General features: G+C 39.3%; 1 protein-coding gene across 1 annotated transcript in view; it reads right to left on the bottom strand.

Annotated features, from left to right (window-relative positions):
* Window positions 1–22032, bottom strand: part of FREM2 (FRAS1 related extracellular matrix 2) — a 219001-nt gene that overhangs the window by 86384 nt on the left and 110585 nt on the right. Inside the window, exons 4-6 of the mRNA XM_073342495.2 lie at window positions 16101–16331; window positions 11639–11764; window positions 7755–8006 (exon numbers count right to left, since the gene is read on the bottom strand). Of these exons, the coding sequence (XP_073198596.2) occupies window positions 7755–8006; window positions 11639–11764; window positions 16101–16331 (609 nt within the window). The remainder of the gene's footprint in view (window positions 1–7754; window positions 8007–11638; window positions 11765–16100; window positions 16332–22032) is intronic.

Here is a 22032-nt window from a genome sequence, read left to right as displayed (position 1 = left end):
AGGAGGAGTCTGAATGGCTGCTTGCCAGCCTTATGTAAGTGAAGTGGAACAAATCTGTTGAACGCCCTTCCTGCTGTGAACAGTATGTTTTTTTCAGCAATTCTAATAAGGCAAGAAGAGTGTTCGTATGTCCTGCAGAGAGGCAGTGTGCTCTCTTGGCAGCACTAAGTACTTGGGAAGAAAAAAAGAACACCTGGGGAGATGATAACCTCCCCAACAACTTAAACCGAAGAAAGCCTCTCACAAACATTCTCCTTTTTGCTGTGCTCTACCATTTTATTCATCACTGCTGTTCATTTTCAGATTCTAAACATGATGACCACCCAAGAGTTTGATATTGGCACAAAATCCATTTTTACAACAACATAACACTATTTAGTTCAATCCCCAGGTGCTGCAACTGTTGGTTTTAAACTGAGTGCATTGGCATCCAGAGAGAAATATAGTAAAATCAGATCATTGCATTAAGTGATCATTAGTGCGCCTCTGAACCCAGTCTTCATGCCTGGCCTTTCTTCCCTGATCTTCTTGCAAACAACGTCTCCATATCTGTTTGTGTGGGCATTGCTCCTCTATATCATATTTGTCTGACTCAGACTTAAAGCTCACTGAGGCAATGACCTTGGGCCAAATTCTCCTCTCCTTTTCACCTGAGCAATCTGAGGTGTTCAGCTGGGTGTAGAAGTGTGGCAATAGAACTTAGCCTGAGCTTCTCTTTAATTGTACATGAGCTGTGCACTCTCACAGTGCTCTGAACAGAAGTGTACAGAAATAAGAATCTATTTTAAAAGGACAGCATGCAATCTAAAATATGCTTTTTTGTTGTAAACTACCATTCTCTTTAAACACTGTGAGCCAATCCTGCCCTTATATGAGCATACACAACCTTCACTGACTTCAATGGCAGATACATCTGCATTTCCTAGGGCAGAATTTAACCATGGTAAAAATGATACTTGACTGTAAAGTGGTTCATGAAAAAGTGTGGCTAAATTACACCCCTGGATCTCCCTGCAGAGGATTCCATGAGAATAAGTGAGGGCAGTATCTGGCCCGTGGTTTTTAATACAGGGTGTTTGGGAGCAAGATTATACATTATTCATTACCAGTGGCACTGGATTGTAAATTCTGATACAATCTCTTTATGCTGTTCTATTTACCTAACTGATTTACTTGCTTTTATATGCAGATGAAAAGCAACTGGGTAGACGGTTAAGACAATAAGTCTACATATCACTGGGTTAGTGATTATTCAGTGCAAATTGTTCCAATACGGTTATTTTATGGGAAAATTTAACATCTGCTGTATTTAATGCAGAAACTGTTTGTTTGGACTTTTTAGTGGCCACTTACTTTTTTTATTCAGAGAAATGTTGAATCAGTTTGTTTATTAGATGACTAAACATTTCATACAAGTACAATTTCTGTGTCTAAAGAATATTGCTAAGCCTGATTATTCAGTTGGCTGAGTGAAGATGGTGAAATGATCTTTTAGTGAACAAAAATAATATTTCACGAGTGAAAATGAATGTATTAAATGCAAGCTCATGTTAAACAAAATATTTATTGTTAGCAATGGTGAATACAATTTTTCAATTTTTGTTTATTCTGGGGTCGGTTTATTAATTCATAATATCTTATATTTTTATGGTACCAATGGATCCTAATACATTTACACCTCACGGCCCAGAGGAGCCCCAGGCCAGCTGCAAGAGTGCCTCCCCTCCCTAGACCCCACGCCACCCGGGGGGAAAAGAGTCTCACTCTTGTCCCGAAGAAGCTTTTGATATGCCCCATGCAGGTTCTGGGGTGGCTGAGGAGGTGGTATTTGCTACTCAGCTTCCTGGGTTCATCAGTAATCTCTCTGGAGTCCAGGGAGATTATTGATGAACCTGGGAAACTGAGTAGCAAATACTGCCTCATCATCTGCCCTGGAACCCGCATGGGGCATAATAAAGCAAAACTTCCCCCACCAAACCCCGCAACTGGGGTTCTGGCACCCACGGCAGCACCGGGGAGGCTATTATACCCATCACCCATGTCTGGCTCCCTGCCAGGGCCTCAGGGCTGGGGGAGCTCTCACTCTCTGCTACAGCCCTGAGGCCCTAGTGGGAGGGGGGTGCAGAGCTTCTCCAGTCTTGGGGCTGCAGTGGGGAGGTAGAATGGGGTGGGAAGTGGGTGGAACAGGGGTGGGACAGCAAGGGGAAGGGGAAGAACGGTGTGGGGGCATGGTCGGGGCCACAGATGGAAGATGTGCGGCCTCCCACTTGCTCTGGCAGAGGGCCCCATGAAAACTTAATCCGCCTCTTGGTTTATTACAACCATCTCTAACCCACTTAGCTGCTCTTTTTGTCTTTGACTGTAGAGGTGTTAACAGACCACTTCACCTTGAATAATCTCTTAAAATATATGTTAACTACTTAGGCTAAACAATCTGTTCCATCTTGTATTTAATGATGATACACAGAGTACATTTCCAGACCCAAAGCAGAGCTCTGTATAGCTCAAAAGCCTGTCTCTCTGACCAGCAGAAGTTGGTTCTTGCTTCTTTTAGTTGGAAAATTTTAGGCCACTTTGTAACATACATAGTTGCCAACCTTCACGCAGTAAATAAGCACCCCGACTTTCAAAATAAGCCACAAATCAAGCTAATCCCATTTTAAAATGAGGCCAAAACAAGCCAATTCCTAAAAATCCCAATGCTCTATGTGACTAGATCCCCCTGGTGTGCAGTCTGGGTCTGTGGTGGGCCTGCTGTGCACCCCTGACTCTCTCTCCCCTTGTCTCGCCTTACTGGGAGCCGATCAAAAAAAAAAAAAAGAAGCAACAAGCTACAAGCCAAACAAGCAATAAGTTACAAACCAAAACCGAGCCAACAAGCAACTCACAAGCCAATTAAGCCAAAAACAAGCCCAATTTCTGTGTTTTTTTCGTGGGTTTGGCATGTCTGGTAACATACTATGTAATCACTGCACACACCACTGTTGCTGTTTCTGGGATCTCCCTTTCTGAAAGCAATCATCCCATTTCCTGCAAAAATTTTCTACATTCGGCTTATATTATTCCTAAATAGATATCCAGTAAATATTCCTCCTTACCTTGGCTAAGGTTTTTACAACTCTAAACTATCCAGTAACTTTAAAGTAATGGCACAGACTCCATTTTCTTTAATTTACCTGATACAGCCTGTTGACCTTTGTGTCCGTCACTGGTTATTTTCTGCCTCCCTCATTTCCTAAATGATATTGTTTATTAAAATTCTAACTATCCTACAGAGATGAAAGACTTCACAGTAGTATTCTGAGATGACAATATATTTCCAGATGGTTGAGACTGCCAATTTGAGGCTTGATCCAAAGCCCAAAGAATTCCACTGACTTTAGTTGGCTTTGGATCTGGCTCAACATTTCTGGTTTCAGACTGCTTTAATATTAAGGTTTTCCATCAATTTTAACTGCTTTGTTGTCTGTCTTAATAATACCACCTCCACTTTTCTCACAAGTGGACCAGGATCAGTGGACATCAGAGTGGGCATTGTGCCTTCTTTAACGTACCCGTTCCCCTGTGCAATCAATCCCTAACAGAAACAAGAGAATTTAAGTACAGAACTCAGTGGGAAGATCTCCTACTCAGCACCAGAGGCTGACAGGATTATTCTCAGTACTAACCACAGTACTATCAAAAGTCGCCCCAAAATGCTGCAGAGAGCTGCTCGTATTCATGGTATTTGTGCTCCCCCTTACAAGCACTAACCAGGCAATGTTTAAAATGCACCTAAATTCTATCTTACTGTACACCCTTCAGACATTCTAAAACCTGAATTTATTTTCAAAGCATTGCCACCTTTGTTACTTAAAAGTTGCATTCAGAGTTAGATCTTAGTACCCTTTAAACAGACTGGCTATTAAAAGCGCTGCAACTGCACAAATGCAGCCCAAGGACATGATTTTTCCATTCAGATGTCAGAATATCCTGAAATTTTAGACAGAGCTTTTGATTCTTTCAGACTTTAAATACCTTAAGCCTTGGGGTAAGTCCCTTACAGGATCATAAATAATAAAATGTTTTCTTTCTGCAGTTGATTACCAGCTATCTACTTCTGTATTAAAGAAACATCTTTCAGATATTTAGTTCAATGTTTAAAATTTCAGAAATATGATCATGGAGAGTGTGTGTATATCTATATCCATATCTATATATAGATAAATTCACTGAAAATTATTCTGTTGTTTTTAGTGGTAGGGAGGAGAGAGGGGGGTTCTGCCAAAGGTAGAAAGGCTTGGTTCCCTTTACTCCCAGAAGAGTTTCACATAGTCAAGTGTTTATAACTTTGGAATTGCAAGCTGAAATGACCATATGTAAATACTCTTTCTGTAGGTTTCTTCACCTACTGTACTTCCTTCTGCATGTTATGTTTTGTAACCTTAATCTCTGACGCAAACAGATCCATGTTATTATTTAACATTTCAATTGTGGTAGCATATGTAACATTGAAACAAACAATTCCAAATGCTATTTACATCATAGAATCATAGAATATCAGGGTTGGAAGGGACCTCAGGAGGTCATCTAGTCCAACCCCCTGATGAGGACCTGGACTGGTGTTCCTTTGATTGATTTTTTTTGCCCCTTTTCTATCCTCAAGTTTGTGCTGTATTAGGGAAACTCAGTTTCAAAGTAAAAATATCCCCACAGCACTGTAGATTTTAAAACCATATTTCCTCAGCCTGTAATACACCAGTACTTGCCTCATTTAGAATTACTTCTTTACAAATTTTTGTTCCGACCACACAGTTTAACTGCACATAAGCCACATTTAAATACTGTATTCCCTGAGGGGAATATTACACTTAATCTTTCTTGGGTTCACCATAAAGCTTGAGGTGAGTCTTTTCAATTATTCTTGGTTTATCAATTGTCACTATTATATTCAAACTCAACTATTTTAGTTTAAATCCCATGGGTTTATACCAGAAAGAAAAGAAACTGATCAAAGGTTTTGAAGATGAATGTTTCCTAATTAACTTGCACTGAATGCCAGTGGATATAGGCAAAAAGTTTCTAGTGCTGACTTGACTTCCTTATGAAAGACCTGATGTAGAATTATTAAACTTTGACCTTTCCTGTTTGTGGTTTATGACCTCCAGACACTGATGCATGATGTTAATCCAGTCACAGTGTTTTGGGAAATCAGCACAAAATGACAGGCTGTTACATTTGGCCAAAGAATCTCTGTTACCTAAGTGTAAACCCCATTAACAAACAAACAAGAATAATAATATAGCTCCATATCCCCTACAGATGTGCAGTAATGGGACTCAGGATTAGTATGATAATATTTCTGCACTTGATAGGTTGCTATAAATGTGTCACAACCTTAACTCTTCCATTGGAGAGATGTTTTAGATACAAGTATATTTATAATATTACAAAGCCAATGAAAATGCTATTTCTTTCATGTGGCATATTTTTAACAAATCAAAGGACTGAACACAATTACCAGGAATTTTGTGCAGCATACACAATAATAAAGAAGGAATGATTCTTAAATTCTACTGATCATTTTATGCTACTTTCCAAAATATTGACTTCTCAGGTGACCTACAAAATATTAAATAAGGACACTATCTCTCCTCATACAGCAGCCGTTCCATACCCCTAATCATTTTTGTTACCCTTTTCTGAACCTTTTCTAATTCCAATATATCCTTTTTGAGATGGGGCGACCACATCTTCATGCAGTATTGAAGATGTGAACATACCATGGATTTAGATAGATATGATATTTTCTGTCTTATTATCTATCCCTTTCTTAATGATTCCCAACATTCTGTTAGCTTTTTTTTTTTAACTGCCGCTGCACACTGAGTGGATGTTTTCAGAGAACTATCCACAATGACTCCCAGTTTTGTGAGAGCCCTTTGTACTTCGTAGTCTGCTTGGCACTTACCTATCTTGAGTAGTTTTGTATCTTCTGCGAATTTTGCCACCTCACTGTTTACCCCTTTTTCAGATCATTTATAGAATATATTGAATAGTACTGTTCCCAGTACAGACCCCTGGGGGACACCACTATTTACTTCTCTCCAATCTGAAAACTGACCATGTATTCCTACCCTTTGTTTCTGATCTTTTAACCAGTTACTAGTCCATGAGAGGACCTTCCCTCTTATCCCATGACTGCTTACTTTGCTTAAGAGCCTTTGGTGAGGGACCTTGTCAAAGGCTTTCTGAAAATCTAAGTACACTATATCCACTGCATCTCCCTTGTCCACATGCTTGTTAACTCCCTCAAAGAATTCTAGTAGACACAATGATCTAACTGCAGGCCAGATCACAGCCTGACAGGAAAAAACATTCTACTGGAAATTAGAGAACTCCACAATATTCCTTTCACAGAATTTCCAGGAGAACAATCCTCCTGAGTGAGAAAAAGGCTTTCGACCCACGCAAGCCCCTAAAACTCACTGAGCTCAGGGCAGAGTCCGTTAAAGGACTGGGACTGTTACCTGTAATATGCTACCTGGGACTCCTTTCTACTGCTACGGAGATTGCACAAAAGATGCTGCTGCCTCAGGCAGCATTAGCTTTAGTGTGCATTCTCTAGGAGAGAATACAATATTTTTCCCCATCCCCTCCCCAGCCCTACACCTCTCCTGCCACAGATCTCTAGCCCATCAACAAAGTTCTGCTCCTTTCAAAGCAATACATCAGAGCCATGGGTCACTCTGGCCAGAAACAAAGCATCTAATTGTGTTGGTCTCCTGATACAAAATATGAACATTATTCTGACATCAGATTTGTCAACGGCTTGTATTCATATTTTGTAACAAGAACTAGACTCTTCTGGATTATCAGGAGGCAGCAGCCTTTGCTTAACTAGAAAGAGTAAGGAACGTGGATAACAAACATCATCGATTTCCATTCGGTGTGACCTCCCAGATCACACCCTCCAGAAATCATAGAATCATAGAATCATAGAATATCAGGGTTGGAAGGGACCCCAGAAGGTCATCTAGTCCAACCCCCTGCTCAAAGCAGGACCAATTCCCAGTTAAATCATCCCAGCCAGGGCTTTGTCAAGCCTGACCTTAAAAACCTCTAAGGAAGGAGATTCTACCACCTCCCTAGGTAACGCATTCCAGTGTTTCACCACCCTCTTAGTGAAAAAGTTTTTCCTAATATCCAATCTAAACCTCCCCCACTGCAACTTGAGACCATTACTCCTCGTTCTGTCATCTGCTACCATTGAGAACAGTCTAGAGCCATCCTCTTTGGAACCCCCTTTCAGGTAGTTGAAAGCAGCTATCAAATCCCCCCTCATTCTTCTCTTCTGCAGGCTAAACAATCCCAGCTCCCTCAGCCTCTCCTCATAACTCATGTGTTCCAGTCCCCTAATCATTTTTGTTGCCCTTCGCTGGACTCTCTCCAATTTATCCACAGGAGATAAATCGTGAAATCTGTCAGAGTGGAAAGGTGAGCTTCCAATACTCAGCTAATTTTACAATGATTGCATGTTCTTGAAGTTTAAAATAGCAATACTGACTTTTAATTAGGGGGATAGTGATTTAAAAAAAATCACTATCCCCCTAATTATGCTTTCAAAACTTCTGAAGGCCATGATCATGCATTTGAATCAAGTGAGGGAGAGAGGAAATCCAGTAAACCCAGATCTTACATCATGATTGAAGGGCCATATTATATGCCATTTCTGTCCCTCACTGGTAATACCATCTTGATAAATTAAGTCTTACCATCGTCTTTGTCAGGCACAATAGTAACCTGAGTCCCTGGGAATTCCGAACCAATTCTTCCACCCATCGGCATGCTCAGCAGAACATCAAATGTCTCAGCTTCTTCATACAGGGAATCATCTATGATGACAATACGGCACATTTTCTCTCGTTCATCTTTGTCAAAGCGGAGAATGCTGTTATGGTCCTCGGGCCTGGATATGTAGTCTGAGTAGGACAGCACAGACGTTGGGACAGTACCAGTTGCTGTTCCTGTGAGACAGAAGTAAATAAGTACCTGTAATATTTTAAAGAATCCCTTACTAAGGTTGAATTGTATTCTCTTTAGCTTTCCATTTTTATTCCTATTTATTTTTAGACTGATAAGATGCATCCATTGCAAAGTATGTACAGGTATCCATTAAATGCATGTACAAAGAAACACTGGAGTTGCCATATTGGATCAGGCCAATGGTAGATCTAGTATTCTTTCTCCAAGAGATGCCAGTATCAGCTGAGTCTGAGAAAGGTGTTAAGAAACAGTGAAATAGGCAGTTAGGAGATCGCCTGTCCCACGGAAAGTTTCCTTCTAATTTTCCCAATAGTCAAAGGCAGAGTGAAGCCGTGAAGCATGAGGGTTGCTATCTCTTACAGAATTTGTTTGTTTTTTAGTATTTACCATAATACTACATTGGTATTATTATGATGTACAAAATAAACAATTCTTAATAGCAGAACAAGTTGACTAATGACAAATCAGTGAGCTCAAATGGGATTTTTTTGAACTGGACTATGTTCTGTGTGAGAAGATGGTCTTAAAACTGTCCTAATGGCAACTAATGCAAACTCTATTTGTTTTAATGAGCACAAGGAACAATAGTTTTCATTTCTCTGTTTTTTTCTGTTTGCTGGCAAGACTGAAGAAGCCCATGATACAGAACTGATAAAATATAACAATTTCTCTCATCTGAAAAATGTTATAAAGTCACTGCTGAGATAGCCCTGCATTAATCCTCTCCAGTTATCCTTTTAGAACCAAATTCTGGCACTCTTTGTTTTCATTCCCAAACAAGTGTGCACTAACTATATCTCTTTGGAATTTCCAGATAGGAAACTGCTGTAATATCCACATACCAATGTTGTGAAAAAGATTAAAATTCAACTCAACATTTGGCCACCTAACCTTGCATAGAATAACCAGTACAACTGCTGAGAAACTATTCCACAAATGTATTTACAAAATATTACACATTTCTGCCAATAAATAAGGCGTTACACAAAAGAGAGAGGTTTTAATCAGCGCAATTTAACAGGTCACTTTAACATGTCAATCACTGGGAGTTGCGCACAGTTCAAGGGCACAACATAGCCCAGAAACTTTTGGTTAAGAAGAAAATGTTTTTCAAGGTGTTACGGCTTTTCGCAAATATTCTGTTTTAAAAGTCAGCAGGTTGGATTGTACTTGAAAGAGGTGAACTTGGTAAATGTACATATATGTAACAATAATAAGGGGGAAAGGCATTCTTAGGTAACCAGCACTGTTGCAGTATGTGCCCTGCTTTCAGGATTTCATTACAAGCTGCAGATGCACTTAATTTAATTCTCCCAGCTTGACAACTATGCATCCAAGGTCATCTACAAAAAGCATTAATCTTTCCTACTACCCAGATTTCTTTTGATAAGTGAGTATCTCAAAACACCACTCCATTTCTGTGCCTTTAATTTGGTGGATCTCCAACCTTTCAGCTATGCTGAGCCATATGTAATTATTCTTGGGGTTGCAAGAGCCAGGCAGTTGAGTGAGTGAGAGAAGTTTTAAGCTTATGCGCTATAATTGTACTGAAAAAGCATTTTATAACGTGCTCAGCTACAGGCTTTTACATCAAATACCTCAACATAGTGTAAAGAAACTACATCATGAGGTGAAAAATGCGGTCGAAAAGCTAACCACTCAGGTTTTACAAGCAAAAAATTAACCAAGTAGCTTTCATCAAAGGTCTTACCAGTTTCAGAATTAGAGCTGATTGAAAGCTGGAACTTCTGTCCTTTGGGAAATTCTTCCAATGTTTATTTTTATTCCAATTCAGGACAAAATGTTGAAATATTGAAAGTTTTCATAAAATTAAAAGTTTTAAAAAATGGATTCAGAAATGCTGAACCATTTTGTTTTGACAATTTTGAACAAAACATTTTGACATTCCTAAACCAAGATGTTTCATTACAGCTCAGTTCAGCATTGACTTGTATTAAGATGAGCTGCCTGGTGCCTCATTCTCCTGTTCCTCCCTATGGGATGAGCTCCCTGGTTGAACTACATCTCTCACGATGCACCACGGTGGTTCAGTTAGAGGAGAGACCACGGTACATCACAGAGGAGAAATATAGTCTGGCCAAGGAGCCCAGCCCAGAGGGCAGAACAGATGCATAAATCATCCGAACAACATATCCCACAATGCACTGCAGCAGCTCACCTTTTCAAACAGAGCCACAATGAAACATTTTGATTCAGTTCCACTAACCTAAGTATTTCGATTCAGGGCAATCTAACCTAAAATGAAATATTTCATTTTAATTTTCCCAACAGAAAACTGAAAACTTTTGGTGCAGAAACCACATTTTCTGTTCAAAATCATTTTGATGGAAAAACATGGGACAGCTCTAGTCAGGGAAAAAATAAAAAAATAAAATAAAAAGAGACACCTATATACAAAGGCCCTAAATTACACATCCTATTTCGTGCTCATTATTTTGCAGATGCAAACAACTCTGGGCTCTACATTGGACCTGCAATTATTTCCTGCTGTAATATAGATAATTTAACTGTCTACTGACCTGAGTTTCAAACATTATGTTATTTAGGTATCATAGAATCATAGAATATCAGGGTTGGAAGGGACCTCAGGAGGTCATCTAGTCCAACCCCCTGCTTAAAGCAGGACCAACCCCCAATTTTTACCCCAGATCCCTAAATGGCCCTCTCAAGGATTGAACTCACAACCCTGGGTTTAGCAGGCCAATGCTCAAACCACTGAGTATCAAAGTGAACATGATCCCTGAAAATAATTTGCAGATACCAAAAAGGAGACTACTGTTTACAAATCTAGTTTAGAAGGGAAGAAGAATAGCTAGCCAAAATAAGCGCACAAAAGGCTTAACAAAGGGGTGGTTAGCAGAAACAAGAATAATAATAAGTACTATTTTTATTTCTAAAGAGGTTTCCACCCAATTGTTTCTTTACAAACATCAATAAAGAAACCTTCCTGGAGCTCAGCTTTGTAGCACAGCCTCTCCAGACCTCAGGCCTCTTTGAGGCAGAACCATAGTGGTTCTGCTGCTTTATTGGCATTCTGTGGTGTTTCTATAAATACTAGAATTTCTCACTAAAAAGAAGAGGAAACCTGTAATACTCAAGAAAAAAAGCCAAAATATATTTCTCTCTGTCATAAAAACTATGCACTTAGCTATGCTAAGCACAGCTGTATCTTGAAAGCTCTATCAGCTCAAACAACATTTTTTAAAAGCTTGTCACTGTTTAATGAAGTCAAATGGAAAGACTACATCTACTATCATACTACCTGTAGAGAATCTTTCATCTGGAGGATCTCAAAAAACATAACTGACATTACTTCCAGACATTAGGTATTGTACACAAGACCCTGTGAAATAGGCAAGGAATATCGATCAATGAACTGCAACTATTTCTATAATGGAACACAGCATCTATTTAACAACACACAGAACAGTTTAAGAAATAAAGTGAAGAGGAATAGCACTACCAATTGACATAGAAACTATACAAGCAGAAAATAATTACCAGTGCTGGGAATTATTTGTATATTCTGCAGACAGAAATAATAATTATTTTAGCCTTGGTTATTATTTTCACTTAATCTAGATTCTGTTACCTTGCTGTGTATAGCAGATCACCATCAATTCCTGGCTGACATCTCCACTTCTTCTGACAGGAATGAACAGTTCCCCAATGTCTTCTTCAATTGTGTATGTGGATTGAGGAATAAAAACGGTTGATTCTGCAGAAATCACACATATTTAATTGTGTTATTTTATATACTCAAAGAGTCACAGGAGAAATAGCCAGAAGTTCCCCCCTCCCATAAATTCAATGTAACAAAATACTCATTTCTCAATGGTATAGTGAAATGTTATGTGAAATTTTGCAGCCAAAAAGAAAGCCAGTACCAAGGCCAGATGCTCTAAGGAAGGGGTTCTCAAACTTCATTGCACCGTGACCCCCTTCTGACAACAAAAATTACTATACGACCCCAGGAGGGGGACCAAAGTCTGAGCTCATCTGAGCCCCGCCACCCTGGGTAGGGGTGAGGGAGGAGAGGGGCAAAGTCCAAACCCAAAAGCCTCAGCTTCAGTCCTGGGTCATGGAGCTCAGGCTTTGGCTTCAGCCTCTGGCCCCAGCAATTCTAATGCCAGCCCTGGCAACCCCATTAGAACGGGGCTGCAACCCACTTTGGGGTCCCGACCCACGGTTTGAGAACCACTGTTAAGCACTTACTGATTAGTAGTTCCACTTCCTGGGATTTAATCACTGTAATGGGACAAATCACATGATTTACCATTACACCTGTCAGTAAGGGTTTGAAGGACTGGTCCTCCAATGGGCATCCAGAATTCTATCCAAGATCTTTTAGTATTTCTAGACTATTATTATTACTAGTTGTTAGCCAGGAAAGGTTCACCACTGAGGATCACACAATCATTTCAGTATCCTCCTCTCTGACAGAAGTTTGTTAAGACCATTCTTGCTCATTTTGCACACACAAAACATGTGTTGGAGTCCTTTGGCATCTGGGGTGCTTAAGATGTAGGACTGGGTCCTTTGTGACTTTCACTTTGACTCTACACTATATGAAGTAGTATTCTCCTTAGTACAGGGATCATCTTTTTGTTCTCTGTACAGTGGTTAGCATGTGGTGCTATAATATAAAGATGATAATAATTTGATTTTATAAGAAGTTATAAATATACCAGCCGACGAGTGATCCCTAATTTTGTTCTTTGTTTGATTTTTCTGAAACTGTGTAACCAAAACATAGACTTCAAAAGAAAACTGGCCATTAGTGTGAACTCACAGAAAAGCCTGTAAAACATTTAGGATTTGGGCATGTCCATTATCTCTTTAGGCTTACATATATAAAAAAATAAGACATCTCTTTCATGTTCTCTGGAATTCCTTTTTCTTATCTAAATAAGTGCTGCAGGCATATTTTTTTCTTGTAACCAGTTTTGCTCTTTTGGCTGGGAACGTATCTTCTGTTAATTAAAGCTAGCTATTTCCTTTTGGGTGCCAGAAGGGAAGATGGAAAAAATTCACCACTAGCTTTGAAAGTTATTTTAGCATTCTCTACTTCTGCAGAATTCTTAAAAACATCAAGCGTAAGAATGTCAGGTCCTATTTTTCAGACAAAGCAAATAAAATACTGCACAATCTGAAAACAAAAACTTCTAGTTATTCTATATTCCTATAAAGGCCATTGGCTTTTATGGTGCCTTTGGATTTCAGATTCTATTTTCTTATGTCCACCAGAAACTTAAGAGAAATAGATAGTTGTGGATACAGAGTATCCATCCACCCTTACAATTTCAACAAAGATTATCTGTAATTTACCAAGGTTACTTTAATATAGAGGGTAAAACAAACAAACCAACCAACCAACCTCCATATTTTAAAATCCAACTGCTGTAATGATTCTGTATAACTTAGATGACTATTCAAAGCCAATTATTTGGTTATTTCAGAATTTTTTGTAAGCAATTTCTTGAAAGTGTAACGTGATTTATTTGAAAGGATGTCCCACTACACATTTTCTGCAATTGGAAAATGCTGCTGGCATGAGAGAAGGTTAAAAGACTGCTATGAAAATGCTGTAATTCTGGTTTGATAAGATCTGTTAACTTTCATTATTTCAGAAAGACAAAAAAACCATGGAAAAATATCAACCTTTTAGTTTTAAAGTAATACCAGCTTAATCTTTAAAGAATTGATTTCTCTTTTTCTGTGGAAATAAATTAATGCAGAAAAATTCTATCCTATGGAAAAAATGTTAAAGATGCAATACGTTTTGTGCATCCTGTCTTTGCATGACTATGTAACTATACTGTTTAAAATTGCACACAACAAATTAACAAATCTTACATGTGGAGGTTGCAAAAATCTTTGGGAAAATGGCCTATGTGTTTCCGTGTTATAATAGCTGCCTAAGGCTCATGGCTGACTGAGTTTATATTCTCTAGAATTAGCATATGAAAATTCTTCTTTATTCAAAACCTTCCTGTTGTAACACAACAGTACTTCGCACTTATTAAGGTCTGGCTCAGCTTTCAGCAGGGTCTCATTATTTAGTGCCTAATTCTGAACCACTTCAGTAAATGGGAGTTTTAACACTGACTCCTGTCATCACCTGTACACACGATCCACCAACATTTTGAAAGATGAATTGAGAGACCAACCCTTTCCCCCCGCACCCTCCAGTTGCCAAACCAGTCCCAGGTTCCCCCTCTTACCATATGAAATCTTGAGGGCTGGCACTGATTAAGGACCACACACAACCCTGCTAGAGCGCCCATTGGTGATTATAGGAACTGCATGCTTAGTCATTTCCATGTCCTCAACATACTGTATTTAATTTTGAACTTGATCTACAAACAGTGCTGCCCTCTGTAACTAAATAGGAATGCAAGATAACCCCCAGGTTTGATATATTCTAAATCTGAAACTAGCAAATGAAAAAGATTTGCTGGACACATTTTTTCTTGCCCAGCCACCTTCAAGTGTTAATTTGAAAAGAACCATAGAAAACAGGCTGTTCCAGCCTTTGCTTCTCTCAAGATTCCTTACTGACATCTTTCTGTGACCATGACCACTTGTTTCAAGTGTCTGGATGCAGTTCAAAAGCAAAACCTCCAAATGTTAGTAGGGCTGCTACTCCAGCACATGCTTTTGTTATCGCTTCTCTCCTCACCTACATTCAACTATCGTTTTATCTATTGTTGACACCTCAGCTGTCAAATGTATCCCTGAAAATAAACCAGTTGTACCTTCACCCCTAATGCTATTTCTCTCCCATAAATCCCTGCTCGGGCAGCAGCAACCTGTGCAGAACTTCTGAAGTTGGGAGGGAAGAGGAAATGGAGCAGATCTTTATATTATTTGGGAGGCTCAAGTGTCACTGAAGGGGCTTGACCATCCCTTACTCCATGTGTGATTGGGTGGGGAGGAGGAACAGGGAAAATAGTATGTTTTGCTGAGGAGCATCAGCCAGGAAGGCTTATCTTGGTCCATGCACCCCAGTCAATCTCCCCTACTGTAATTCAGCTCTAGAGAGGTATTTCTCACTCCCATAGGAACACCAGCCCTGAAGTCAGAAGGCAAATGTTGTTTCAGAGAAACAGGGTTGCAGGCACATCATGTTGAAGCCTCTGTGCTGAAGGAACAGCTTGGGCTAGAATTTGGCTCAATAATGCCTAATTGCTTATTATGATGAAGAAGAAGCTACAGTAGCACCCAAAGAGCTTACAATGTAAACTGAAGCCAGATATACCTAATATAGCACTTTACATATTTAAAGGGATTTGCGAACATTAACTAAACTCTGAGCAACTTGCGTTAGCTGGAAATATTATTAGAGGAAATAGAAGATGTCTTCTGAGCTAATCAGCATGATTTGGTAGAGTCACGCATTCAGCTAATGAAATCGTGAGTGATTTACTTAATTCTGGGGTAATGAAAGTGGTTTCTGAATTTAGAACTACCTTTGGAGGCCACTGTTGGTGTGTAAATTATTTCACTGTTTAGTATAAGGTAAATATACATGAGATAAAATCAACATCATCAGGTTACACTTTTTAAGTATATTGAACAACAAAGCAGAGTTTTTTCTCTACTTCTCTAAGCTGATTTCCTTTGTGCACTCCAATAATTATACCTTTGAAGAAGGTTTAAGGTTTTTTTGCCTGACCTTACAAGGCAGGCAGATGCCTACTAGCGCATGAGCACTACTGAGAGCATGGATTTTGATTGGAAAGGGTACCCTAAAAGGTTTAGGAAGACTATGAGCCTCAAAAGCAGCTCTATTAAGTCCACAATAAAACAATGCAGAACTAATAAACGAGGGTAAAGACATGAAAAAATATATTACACACAAAAACACACCACATTCATTAGGTTCTCAGGAACTACAAAGCTGAATGTGACCTCTGACAAAACATCAAGATGATACCTAAATCTGTCCTCAAAAATATAATATTGAAGGAATCACTTTACCAGTCCTTTCTTACAGTTTTCTCTGCAGCTGCATCTACAGATTCAGAATAACATTTTTGAAATGTCTTTACCATCTCCTGGGTCAATAATTTCCACTGTAGCCACTTCAGGAAACTCTAGGACAGCCATGACAGGCTCAGAAAGCACAATTTGGAAGGTCTCAGACTGCTCATGTTCACCATCACTCAAAATCCGCACTCTCCAGGTAGCTAAGGTTTGGCCAGGATTGAATTGCACCTGCTTCTGGGCTTTTCCTTTGAAGTCTTTATCCCTCTCAGCAGTTCCATCTTTAGTGCTAATACCTGTTGAGAAAAACAGAAAATAGGACCATTAACAACAGATCAATTCTATTTTTCTGTCATTCACAGATTCATAGATTTCCAGGTGAGTAGGAACCATTGTTATGATCTAGTGACCTAACCTCCATATGACACAGGCCATAGAATTTCCCTGAATTAACTCCTGTTTGAACTATAATAATTACTGATTTCCCATTACCAAATAATAGTTTAGAAAATATACACTTTTCCCAACAGAGGGTATCTGCAGGGTTTAGGCTGTTGGGTAAATCTTCAGAAATACATAGGAGCCACCCAACGTAACCCTGTTACTCTGTTTCAGAATTTGAGTTGGAACATCCAGCACAGGTAAACACAGATTAACCAAGGTTGGCTACTGTCACCCAAATCAAAACCAACTGCTGGTAAATTCAATACTTTCCAGGCTAAATGTCAGCTTTTCTACCCCAGGACATTTCAGTTACATAGTTGTTTAAAATAACTTTTTGTTTTTGTTCTTTAATTCTCTGCTACTCAAAAATGCCTGAACCCTTTTTGCTGAAACTTTTAAAAAACCATTTACCACTTTCAGGCAGAGACCAAGCCTGGAAAATTTTAGCTTGAAAGATGGAAGTTTGGGGAAGTTATGAAAAACTAAACACGGGAAATGACAATGAATGGTTATGAAATCTGAAATATAGTGACATTCTCACTACAATAACTATATTTGCTGTGACATCAGATTGTTTCAGTCTTTATATAATGGCCACCACTAATCTCAAACTTTTCATGGATAACTCAGGTCAAAATCGGGTAGCAAAGCCGAGGGATGAAATTCAGCACTGTGCCCTTTAGAGAAAAAACACAGAACTTGCAGCCCAGGAAACTGTGGGTCTGAGGTATCTTTAAGTCATCTTTGTGCCCTCCTGAGATTGGGCTACCTCAATGTAAATTAGACAGCCTGTCAAAGTTGTCTCCATCACATATTTCTGCCCTCATCTCCACCACAGGAATGCCCCCCACAACAGGGTTTCTGAGGAGGTCCTCAAAATACAACTTATGGCTGTCTTTCCCACTTCTGGCATGGGGGGATTCCCCCTGCCAGATCCAGGGCTTTTGAAGACCCTTTTGCCACTCCAAGCCATTTACCCTGTATACAGAGACAGGAAAGGGGGATAAGAACCTCCCCTAACAACTTTTGCACTCTTATCCTGGAATTACACTCAGCAGGATTAGGTTAGTCAGATTCAAGTTAACCAGCCGGTCAGTCTTGGAATCACTTCCTTGTTAGAATCAGAGTCCAAAGGATTTAGAAACTAAACTGAATTCACTTTACAGAGGCAGAAAATTTTGTACATACTGTTATTGAAAAGGTCAGACGACAAATTTGTATTGTTACTTCCTTGAATAAAATCAGTATCTGTTAGCCAATATCAATAACAATTTAAACCAATCAAGAAAATTCCTTAACTTGTGCTTTATTATTACACATAGGTGCTGGAACTATGGGTTCTGGCTTGCAGTGGTTTCCATCAGATACAAGGTTTACAGTTTGGTTCAATGGCTCTCAGCACCCCCACTATACAAATTGTTCCAGCACTCCTGTTATTATATATTATTTTCCGATGTAGCATTTGCTCTTTGAAAGAAAAAAGAAGTACGTAGCCAAGTTAATGGTCATAAACAGAGTCACTTAGATCCTGCTTCAGCTAAGAACTTAAACATGTGCCTCATTTTAAGCAGTGCCTATTGACTTCAGTGGGACTACTCGTGCTTGAAGCGTATCTTGCTGAATCAGGGACTTAAACGGTTTTTCCTCTTCTTCCAATCAGTTTAAGTCCTGCCTGTGCTTTGACCTGAACCTGTGCAAGATTAATATTTCAGCGTCCAAATGTATCAATACTGCCAGTGCAGAGGGAATTGGAATTTAAAAAAAGCAGATCCAGAAGCCAGAGATATGTGTGAGGTTGTAGAATGTGATAGCACTTTTTCCCCCCTTCTCACTCCTCATCCACTGTGAGCAGTTTTCAACACCTCTTGGATCAACCACGAATCACTGGCAACACTGACGGAAGAAAATGAGCCTACATGCTGCAATTCCTAATGCATATGCTGGTCATTGCTGGATCACGATCAGTTCACAGCAGCATGGCTGGTAAAGGATAATATGTTAATGTTTGTCTTAACAGTTTGCTGCCCACTGTGTTCTACAAAACAAATGCACAGGAGACAAACTTTATGACTATACTCTCAAAACAATTCCTAAACTTATAGGCAAAGAGTTAGTGCTGTCTTTGGATTTAACTGGGGCTAGAATCCAAATTCTTTGTTGTCTTTATTTATAAAACACGGATCTTCAGGAATGTAAGCTCCTCAACAGATGCTCTTCTTCGGTATCCCACTAAACATAAATGGATTCAACAAAAAAAAGACAGGTTTCTGTCTTTAGGGAAAACTCTGCATCTCTTTATTGTTCACAGACTCAGTATGTGTGAATTCTTCATGTTTAATGACAAGATCAAATACTGCTCACTCTGCTCCGGGGACTAGCCCTTATCAATTCAATTATTCACATTTTAATTGATCTATGTGCTGCAGATAGACACAACTATTATACACAATTAATCACACACCAGCGTGTGTGGTTTGTATACAGTTATTGTGCCTGTCTGCAGCACGTAGATCAGTGGTCCCACAAATGTAAGGCATGCCCCCCAAAGGGGGCTGGAGGAACATTCCGGGGGGCCCACAGTGAGGCCCACGCCAGCCTCTATGGGGGTGGTAGGGAGACCACGCAGCCCCACTCCGCCCTCAGCCCTGCTCCAGCTCCAACTGTAGCTCCACTTCCCCCCTTCTCCACTCCCAGCCCAGCTTTGCCTCATTGCCTCTCTGCCTCCAGCCACAGCTCCTCCCCCATACCCAGTTCTGCCCCCAGCGCTGCTGCTAAGCCAACTGTGCAGCAGTGGGGTGGGGGCTGGACAGATTCCACTATTGGTAAGGGGCGGCATGACAGGAAAAGTTTGGGCACCACTGATGTAGGTTAATTCCTAATACATACGCCTGGGGAGCCAGGAATGGAATCCTACTCTTTCGGCTCAAAAATACAGAACTAAAGAAAAGGAAATTAGAACTACGGTAGACCCTCCTTAGTTACAAGTAGTAATAAGTCCCTCAGCCTCCCCAGTCACTCAGCTACCAGAGAACAACATTGCACATATGCGTGTGGGCATGCAAATATACACACACACAAAGCCAGTGGCGTCCAGGTGAGTAACGCGAGCAGGATTCGCCGCACTGCTGGCACTGGCAGCATCATCTCAAGATACTTCTTCTTTTGGATTATACCATCCGACCACCCAACCCTATCCCTCATTTTGTAAAAATAAAAATGTAGCATTGAGGGAAGAATTTTTTCCCCCAACAGCTCTTGTTTTTAAACTAGTCCTCAATCTTTTCTCAATGTTGGACTGGCCACGTTTGAGGTGGCAATTGGTTGTTTAAGCTGTTTCATTGTCCTCTCTTATATAGGATTCTGGAGACCATTTAGATTTATCAAGGAGCAAGTTTCCAGAATATAAGCAAAACTCAAACAGTAGTGTAGATGGCAGGAGAACATAATCCACAAATCAGCAAATCAACAATCTTAATACAGAAATATTCTCCTCTCAAACTCATATGGCATATCAATTCCTTATGAGCATAAACTCCCATTGACATCCTGGGGAATTCCACATGCATAGAAAGTACAGAGTAGTAGGACTGAGATCAAATATGTGGACTGGAAAGGAAATTTCTTCCCATGTTGCACAATTACAACTGAGCTTTGTATTAATTATTCTTGCATAAACTTTACTCTAAGTTAAGTATAAGAGCATAAAGTTTTTGCTCGTTGTAATTTGAGTAAAAAGAGAATAAAAATGGAAAGCAATGGACAATTTGTGGATTTTCTTGACATGCTGCAGTACCCAATACATCTTAGAAAATATAGATTCTGCTAAACTCTCAAGCCTACTGCAGTTCGTTATCATGACTGATGAGGATGAGCAGGCTACAAATGGAATGCTTTTATTTCCCAGTTGTTGAATAACATTTCATGGTTAATCACTCACAGGTGTAGCACACTAGAAATGAGCTGAAGTACAGCTGTTGTGGGATGGAACTCCTATGTATGGAAATAATTGTTTATAAAAAGGTATTGTTAATCATTATCCTCGAAGGCATTTGGCAAATTCTGCAAATTGTAACTATTACAAAAGGTAGTTTCAAGTTGTGAGGTGTTTTAAAAGTTTCAGTAATTAAGTTTATTAATTAAACTTACCTGTTTAGCTGTGGTTAATCAAATAAGGCTACTCAATAACAAATGAATTCATGCAAAACACAACTGCAGATGCAAATAATTGTAAGGATGGTTAAAAAGCTTTCTGATCCCAGTTTGACAGTTCCTTTCCACTAGTAAACAGTCTTAGACTATGAAGTGTATGTGCATATGCATGTGTGAGACAGAGGGTAACATTTACAAAAGCACTGAAGAGCCAGATTTGTAGCAGTATTTAGGCACTTAATGATGCCGACTGGTGTCTAGTGGGATTTTCAAAAGCATGTTAGGTGCATAATTCCCCTTAGGCACTTTTGAAAATCTCACTAGGCGCCTATATGCATCTTTGAAAATCTGGCCCTTGGTCACTTAGATGCTTTTGAATATACTGTCCAGTCAATAACAAATGCTAAAATTCTGTAGCCTTAAATCAAATCAAATCAAGAAAAGTTCCCATTGACTTCAATAAATGCTCTACCTGACAAAGAAGTGCTGACTTTGTCTCAAAGAGTATTGATAAAAATTCAATGCTGGAAAATCTGACCGACCAACCAACAAGCTTCTGAAATATATTTTATATTCCAGTTCATAAACTAAAATCTATGTAATTAAAATGTTTTTATTGTATTTCAGTTAATATTCCCTAGCAAATTCTTTTTGTCCATTTTGAACTTTTCTGTCTCAGGAAACTTGAGAGCATTTACAAACTAGAACCTTTTCAGGTTCTCCTTTAGTTCTCCTTTAGACCTTGCTTAAAAGACGACTGTTGATAACTGTTCATAAGCAACATAACTGGGGACTAAAACTAATAAAATCAGAGGGCAACTTTTTTTTTTAAATAACTTTTCACTTTCCACATGACAATACAAGCCCTCTCCCTAACCATCAGGCCAACTGCCCCATCCGAAAAAGAAAGCGTTTCACAGCCTGGAACTGCTGATGTTAACTGTTGCTGTTTTATATTTAGCATTAATAATCAAAGTCAGCTAGAGAAACTTCCCCTCAAATCTTGGCATTTGACACTCTCAGTCTTGTAATGACAAAGTTCAAGGAAAATTATGGGTAGATACAACACACAATTTATCCTCTCTGATGCCATACTGTGGCCAATTCTTTGGAAATATGTATCAAATGGAATTGCAAAACGGCAAATTTGTTCTTTTCATTCATCTGGTGCACTGAGTGACAGACCCTGTTCATACTAACTTGAGCCAAATGTTCCAAGTAAGTTCCATAAAAATTCATCCCAGAGTCAGAAATCACAGCTCCTTTCATTGGGCTAATGGATATTTGGTCGGAGTCTATAAATGAGGTATTTTCTACAAGTGTGTTGTGCACAACACAGATAAACACGCATAAAATGCACAAATTTATAAAACCACCATTTTTACTGCACATTCTTTAGTTTAA

This window comes from Lepidochelys kempii, chromosome 1, assembly GCF_965140285.1.
Source record: "Lepidochelys kempii isolate rLepKem1 chromosome 1, rLepKem1.hap1, whole genome shotgun sequence".
Lineage (NCBI taxonomy): Eukaryota > Metazoa > Chordata > Testudines > Cheloniidae > Lepidochelys > Lepidochelys kempii.
The sequence above is the reverse complement of the archived record's forward strand: the minus strand, read 5'-3'. Positions and strand labels throughout refer to the sequence as shown.